This window comes from Oryzias latipes, chromosome 9, assembly GCF_002234675.1.
Source record: "Oryzias latipes chromosome 9, ASM223467v1".
Lineage (NCBI taxonomy): Eukaryota > Metazoa > Chordata > Actinopteri > Beloniformes > Adrianichthyidae > Oryzias > Oryzias latipes.
The window spans coordinates 30,629,323-30,637,690 of record NC_019867.2 but is presented as its reverse complement, the minus strand read 5'-3'; the positions used below and the strand labels follow the sequence as shown (position 1 = coordinate 30,637,690).

General features: G+C 37.6%; 1 protein-coding gene across 1 annotated transcript; it reads left to right on the top strand.

Annotated features, from left to right (window-relative positions):
* The first annotated feature begins 972 nt into the window (after nucleotides 1–972).
* On the top strand, nucleotides 973–4,421 carry LOC101169951 (actin, cytoplasmic-like). The gene is made up of 7 exons (XM_020706316.1): nucleotides 973–1,104; nucleotides 1,179–1,289; nucleotides 1,387–1,471; nucleotides 2,860–3,021; nucleotides 3,092–3,283; nucleotides 3,452–3,633; nucleotides 4,024–4,421. The coding sequence occupies exons 1-7, from the start codon at nucleotides 988–990 to the stop codon at nucleotides 4,165–4,167; spliced, it is 993 nt and encodes a 330-aa protein (XP_020561975.1). The 5' UTR covers nucleotides 973–987; the 3' UTR covers nucleotides 4,168–4,421.
* The last annotated feature ends 3,947 nt before the right edge of the window (nucleotides 4,422–8,368 follow it).

The following is an 8,368-nucleotide window of genomic DNA, read 5'->3' as shown; positions in this document are numbered from 1 at the left end:
TTATCCAGAACATATTTAAATAAAAGGTGTCAGATCAAGAATGGTTACTGTATTCTGACCAATACAATGACTAATAGCTGTTTATTTCTCTACAGAAGTCTGTGAAATTTTGGTTTCTTGGAGCCAGCGGGTACTTCCTGTTTAGAACACCAGGGGGGTGGAGTCACTCAGTCCAGTTCTCCTATAAACTCAGGGGAAAGATGAAAAAGAATGGCTCCAAGGCAATCATGACTGGATACCCATTGTTCATATTACTGAGCCGTTCAAAAGATTTGTTTTGTCCGTGAACGTCTCATCTCTATCAGTGTCAGTGATCAGCAGCTGGGGCAGAGCGACTGTCAGAGACACACCGGAACTCACCTGCAACAGGTAAATAACTGTCCATGTTTCCTGCAGGTTTAAGACACCTTAACTCACGTTTGAGACTTCATTTTTTCTAATTGAATTTAAAAACATGGTGTTTTTTCTTTGGTTAAGTCAAAAGAAACAGCAGTGATGCATTTGAGTTGGATTCCTTTTCTGCCTGAAACTTGTGTTTTCAGTTTCATTAACTCATCACTCCTCAGTCTTCATCCTGTCTTCAGTACACCTTTCTTGTTTAAATGCAGGTATAATCTGATTATGAAGTAGTTGCATCTGTGGTGCAGCGTCTTCCTATTAAATTAGTGTGGCTTCATATTTCATAACTCTTAAGTCTCTTCCTCATTTACTGAAATTCCTCTGACTCGTTTATCTGCATGCCTGCTTGTTACTGAAGTTGAGAGTTGGTGGTTTGATTCCTTTCAGACATGGAAGACGACATCTCTGCCCTCGTTGTTGATATTGGATCCGGCATGTGCAAGGCTGGCTTTGCTGGGGATTTTGCCCCCCGGGCTGTCTTCCCCTCCATCGTGGGCCGCCCCAGACAGGTACGGTCACCCCTGAGGACTTCACCTGTCGTGGTAGACAGTGCAGCCTGTGGCTCATGGTGTTTGTGTGCAGAGTGTGATGGTGAGAATGAGGGATAGCTGCATTGGAGATGAGGCTCAGAGCAAGAGGGGCATCCTGACCCTGAAGTACCCCATCGAGCACGGCATCGTCACCAACTGGGATGACATGGAGAAGGTGCTCTCTAATAGACCTGCATAGTTGAAGGGAAAGGTCCTGGTCTTTGCTCTAAAGTGTTCTCCATTCCTCAGATCTGGCATCACACATTCTACAATGAGCTGAGAGTCGCACCTGAAGAGCATCCAGTCCTGCTGACCGAGGCTCCCCTCAACCCCAAAGCCAACAGGGAGAAGATGACAGAGGTGAGTTCAGCCGGATCACCTCAGTTCAGGCTAGTTTGTGATTTGTTTGTTTAGAACTCTGGATTTTAACCTGACCATCCATTTGTCTCAAATTCAGGTCATGTTTGAAACCTTCAACTCTCCTGCCATGTATCTAGCCATCCAGGCTGTGCTGTCCCTGTACTGCTTTGGTCGTACCACAGGTGAGAACCTGAAACTGGAGTTTGGGATGGATAGATCTAGGGCTGCACGATATGAAGAAAACTTGCGATATGCGATATGAGGGATTAATATTGCGATAACGATATAATTTGCGGTATATAAACAAATAGGGAAACAACCAAAAACATCATTCCCATTTTATTGCAACAGTTTAAGAATTGTACTCCAAATGATCCTCGTTGACATAGGATGTAACATCTAACATAAAAGGGCTCCATCTGATTGGTCAACAACCCTAAAGAGTCTATCCGATTGGTCAAATGCATAAAGGGATTTATTTGATTCGTTAAATAATTTAAGCTGCCATAAGATTGTTTTAGCACATTTAAGCTAACCATTTATTGCAAATTTTGCTGTGTTTTGCAATATGCATATTGCACAGCTTGATCTTGCGATAACGATAAATTTGCGGTATATTGTGCAGGCCTAGATGGATCACATTTTCACCTCCATCTTCATGAAAGCTCCACATGACGACTGCCAAAGCTTTTTCTTTTCATGGTCTCCACAGTGAGGACGCTCCACCTCCATCCACTCCTCTCCTCTGCATAATCCTCACTCACACCATCCATCCTCATGTTCTCCTTCTATTAACTTCTTATTTGGTTTTCCTCCAAACATCTTTGGTAGTTCATGTGGTGGACCAAGCTGGACAAGGCCTGAAAAGCAGAAGTAAAATCAAAATAATCGATTTTTTTTAGTTTAAATGTCCCGCTAAAAAGATGGGCCTTAAGAGATTGAAGTGACAAAAGAAAATGTATGCTATAATTTTAACAGGACACCTGAACTAACTGAACGGAGAAACAAACTTAGTTAAACTTTTTTTGTATCTTCGGCCTTCCCCCGTTAGAGGTCTCTGCAGTGAATCAGCTTTCACTGATTCACAAAGATGGTTTGGCAGAATCCTGTATTTATAAGACACAGGGAGACCCAGATGGGCAGCAGCGCAAAGGGTGTCACCTATGGACCCATATTGGATTTATTTTTTGTTCGCTGCACGGCCTGGTTTCCTGCACAACAGTCCTACATCCAGCCACTAACAAACTTGCTATAACTAACCCACCTAATTGAAAACAAAAGGGCAACAGGCATAGTGGCTGATCAGACCACCAGACACAAATAATTAAAAATAAATTCAAATAGAAATATAGGAAAAATAATTAAGACCAGTACCAGCAACAAAATACTACAAACACACAAAATGTACATGTTCAATTCATAGTACTTTAATTTAAAAAATATATATATATACACTTTACCAAAGAGACAGTATACCCCCAGCATCCTCCTTTATCACTGCCCGTTCTCTGGGAAAAGATAAAAGCAAGAAGGTTTTGGTCACCTACAAATAAACTCATGGTACTTGCAGGAATAGTGATGGACTCTGGTGACGGTGTCAGCCAGACTGTGCCCATCTATGAGGGCTATGCTCTGCCTCATGCCACCATCCGTCTGGATCTTGCTGGCAGAGATTTGACAGATTACCTGATGAAGATCCTGATGGAGAGGGGCTACAGGTTCACCACCACAGGTATGACTGACGTGTTGAACTTCTCATCAAGCTGGTTGCTGAAGTTTTTAACTGACTCTGATCTCTGTAGCTGAGCGTGAAAACGTGCGTGACATCAAGGAGAAGCTCTGCTATGTGGCGCTGGACTTTGAGCAGGAGATGCAGACCGCTGCCTCCTCTTCCTCCCTGGAGAAGAGCTACGAGCTTCCTGATGGGCAGGTCATCACAATCGGCAACGAGAGGTTCCGCTGTCCTGAAGCGCTCTTCCAGCCCTCATTCCTCGGTTTGTATGCTCTTCATGTTGAGCTTTGATTAGGGACAGGTGTCCTACTCCTCAAATATTCCAATACTGATCACATGGATTGGATGTTTGGAAGCTGCATGGTTGAAATGTGACAGTAGCTGTAAAAGCTCATGTACTGTAGAGGTTTCTGAACTCTTTTCTTCTCAGGGATGGAGTCTGCTGGCATTCATGAGACGACCTACAACAGCATCATGAAGTGTGACGTAGACATCCGTAAGGACCTGTATGCCAATACTGTGCTGTCTGGAGGCACCACCATGTACCCTGGAATCGCTGACCGCATGCAAAAGGAGATCACTGCTCTGGCCCCACCCACCATGAAGATTAAGGTATATTGTGACAAAGGAAGCCCTGAGTTCAGGGTTTTCTTTCCTCTTTTTTTTTTTTCAAAAATCAGCATTGATGGATTAATCTGCTGCCGCTTTAAATGATTCAAGGACTCAAAATACAATCAAAATTCCTGCTTCAGTATAAAGTTTAAACGTTTCAACCCACATGTGATATCAAGCCTGAGGAATGATCAACATGTAGAAGGCTCCAGTCAAAACAAGAGTCTGAAGTGGTTAAACGTTGTTCCACTGTCAGACTAGACGGTGTAAAGAGGAATCCTGCAGCTTTTGAGCTCTTAGTCACAAATATGTCTTTACTGTTGGCTTAAGTTCCATCTCCTCTTGAAGTGAGGCTGTTCTAGTACTAATCGTTTTTTCTCTGCCCCTCAGATCATTGCTCCTCAAGACAGGAAGTACTTCGTCTGGATTGGTGGCTCCATCTTGGCTTCCCTGTCCACCTTCCAGCAGATGTGGATCAGCAAGCAGGAGTACGATGAGTCCGGTCCCGCCATCGTCCACCGCAAATGCTTCTAAACGACCTCCGCCCCAGCAGTGACGAGGCTTCAGTCGACCTCTTACAGACTTCTGCTTCATCTTGAACAGAATTAAAGATGAACTTTACTCAACAGCTGAACTGAAGATCCAACAGTCTGGTTTGAGAGGAGCTGATGCTTTCAGGTTTGGCCTGAAGGGATTGAAAGCTCGCTTTCTAAATCAATCTTCCGTGTTCCGTACAGGAACACTATTTGTCATCTCAAAACTGGTTGCAAAATAAATAGTTCTTGGTTGAACAGTGTTGATATTTCATTTACAGCTGCAGGTTTAGACTTGTCTTTGTTCTCTGAACAACTTGGAATTTAGATCAGGGGTGCTCATTACATCAATCGCAATTGACCGGCCATTGGTGAACGATTGTAGTTCGCGGGCCATCAAAGAAATAAACCGTATTTAAAATCAATCGCCGATCAAGCTCAGTGTGAAATGTCACATGACCTGCAGAACGGCCACTTGAAAATCTTCTGAAACTTGCATCTCTCTTAAACTACAGAGAGTACTTTCTTTTTCCCCGCCGGAGAACCATTGCAACCTGCAAGATCACATGGAGGGCCAGGTCCTCTGTTTTCATAATGCCTTATCTGTTGTGATTACAAAATATTCATACAAAGGTGTGTACTCCATCATTTTTGAGTAAGTACATCCGTTTTTGGTAACACTTTATACTATGATTCCTTAACAAGCTTTTTCAACGCATAAACAAGCATTATAAATGAATTTATAGAGTGTTAGTGTTAGATGAGAACTTTTGCTGGACTTCTGCAGAAGGAGAATCAGTCTGTGACAGCGCAAACTGTCACAGAGGACTTCTGCCATTCTTCTGCCATCTTCTCCTAGTGCATGAAGCCTTCTTTTATTGAAAACTGAAGGTTGCAGACATGAATGTGGGTCATTTAATCAGAAACAACAGGAACATCATATTCTCTTATAATCAGAACTTTTCAGGTCATTGTTTTCTTACTGAAAGATAGAAATGAGACAATCATATTATGGAGATTATAGTGTGCAAGCAAATGATAATTATATAACTCTAACAGTAACATTCTTAAAATAAACAAACAGGCCAAAGAAAATACGATATTGGAAGCTATACAGTCTTTATTACACAAAACATTTAACCCAACTTCAAAATGAAATAGATAAATTACACATTGAAGCTGCAAAAGGAGCCTTCATTCGATCAAGAGCAAAATGGCTAGAAAATGGAGAAAAAAATACCAGCTACTTCTTTGCTTTAGAAAAACGAAATTATAAAAGAAATACAATAACAAAGTTGAAAATTGATAATATTTGTACTGACCCCACAGAAATTGCAAAACATGTAAAACGATTCTATGAAGAACTGTATATATCCAAATTTAATAAAGAATCCAGCCAAACATTTTTAGGTAACCTAAAAGAACACATCCCTTCTATTTCAGACACATTCAAATCTATCTGTGACGATCCTTTAACTAAAGATGAGCTGCTTAATGCCTTAAAAAAGATGAACAATGGGAAATCTCCAGGAAATGATGGTCTTTCCAAAGAATTTTATTGTCACTTTTGGGACGTTATCAGTTCTCATCCTATGGAGATGTACAAAGAGTTCATTGTTCAACAAGAAATGACATCTACAATGAAACAGGGTTAGACAACTTTAATACCCAAACCAAATAAAGACCCTGTTTTGATACAAAATTGGAGACCAATAACTCTCTTGAATGCGAATTGTAAAATATTAGCTCTTGTTTTTGCCCAACGGTTGAAAAGTAATTTACACGAAATTATTAGCGAGACTCAATCTGGTTTTATGAAAAATCGCCATATTTGCAATAATATAAGGTTATACTGCGTATTTAATTTATTTTTTATCAGACACTGGTTTTTTTTGTAATGTAATGTAAAAAATAAATTAAATACGCAGTATAATCTTATAGACACAATGAACCTCTTTGAATCAATATAAGGTTAATTTTGGATTTATTAGACTACTCAGAATACATTGATTCTGAAGCACTCATTCTTTTTTTAGACTTTTACAAAGCCTTTGACACTGTAGAACATCCCTTTCTCTATAATGCATTGAAATTATTTGGCTTTGGGGAAAATTTCATATCTATCGCTAAAATGTTTTATAAAGACATTAGCAGCTCTATTCTTCTTTATCCTAATACATCCCAAAGATTCTCCATAAATAGATCAGTACGCCAGTGTTGTCCAATTTCTCCATTTTTCTTTTTAATTGTTGCAGAACTACTTTCATTTAGAATAAAAAATTGTCCAAACTTATAAGGTTTATCTATATTTCAGAAAGAAATCAAAATAACACAACTAGCAGATGATACTGCATTATTCTGAAAAGGCAGAAACCAAATTGACCTTGCTATAAGCACAATTAACTCCTTTTCAAATGCTTCCGGATTACATCTTAACTTAGGAAAATGTGAAATATTAAGTATTAAAAACGTAAAATATGAAAAAAATCATATTATCCTGATTAAAGATTTAGTTAGGTATTAGTATAACTAAAGACATTAAATCTAGACAAAAACAAAACTTCTTGAGGATTAAAAAAATGCAGGATGTTATGAATATGTGGCTTCAAAGAGATCTATCTAGGATCCTCTTGACTAAAGCAGAAGGGATCTCAAGAGTAGTTTATCCTGCCTTATCTTTATTTGTTCCTGATTCAACTTCCAAAGAAATAAACAACATCTGAGTTAACTTTGCATGGAAAAATAAATGTAAATATCTCCAGAAAGAACAACTTTATGCCCCCTCATGTAAAGGAGGAAATGATCTCATAAATTTTTCTGATTTGAATTATACATTTAAATTTAACTGGATTAAAAAATGCCTTCAACACTCGAATTCAATTTGGTACGTCATCCCTTTCAATATTTATAATAAAATTGGTGGCCTTCAATTTCTATTAAAATGTAACTATAACATCAAAAAGATTCCCGTCAATCTCTCAAATTTTTTATCAGCAGGCTCTTCTTGCTTGGAAGTTATGTTATAGTCACAATTACTCACCACACAAAAGTGTAATTTGGAACAATGAAGACATAACAATACAGAATAAATCTTTGTTTAAACAAAACTGGATTGACAAAAAAATAATTTATGTTTCGGATCTTTTTGATGAGAATGGTACGATTTTGGATTAGGGCAGGTTTCTAAATAAAATCTGGTTTCCAGTAACTACCAAAGAATTTAACATGTAATGAAAGCTCTCCCCTCAGGATTAATGTAGCTAATGACCTCTCACCTTAAATATCAACAAGCCTCTAAAATTGACTCTCCTTTCATAATTAATGGCATTGATATTATCAATAAAAAGTGCAACAACATATATATTCGTAATACTTTAAGTGAAAAATAAACATTACACAGAAAGGAGAAATCTTTTGGAACAATATTCTAAATCATATAAATTGGAAAAAAGCATGGCTACTGCCAGATACATTTAGTATGAATAACAAAGTTAAAGAAATACACAAAAAAATTCTACATAACATTTACCCCACAAATATGGTTATATCCAAATTCTCAAATATAGAAAATAATTTTAGTTTTTTGTATTGATTTCCCTGAATAAGTTCTTCACCTTTTCTACTTTTGTAAATTTTCCCGTGAATTTTGGAACCAATTAGAACGCTTTGTAAACATCAAATTTAACTGTAACATTATTTTAAATTTGAAACAAATCGTCACATATTTTCATTCGGACAATAAAAAAGTAGAAAAAAGTATTAATTTGTTACTTCTCCAATCCAAATTTTACATGCATAAGTGCAGAATAAAAAAAACAACTCCCAATTTTACTGTATTTAAGATCGAGATGCTTCAGTTTTATGAATGTATTAAAAAAAATTAACACACCCAAAGCAAGTAACACTGGAACAATTTGTGCTTTTTTGTTTGATAGGTAATTCCCTCCTCTAAGAAAATTTTGTATTGTAAACATTATTATTATTATTTTGTAATCCCCTTTTATATATTTTAAGAGACTTTATTTTCCTATCAGCAAGTTCTATTTTTGATATATTTCTGATAATTTTTTTACTCGAGATGATTTAATAAGCTTGGAATGATGGCATTGATTACCACTGCTGATGATCTGTCTGATTCCTTGATGTTGGAATTTGTATGTTCAATAAAGCTATGTTCAAAAAAAAAAAAAGTAAAAAAAAAT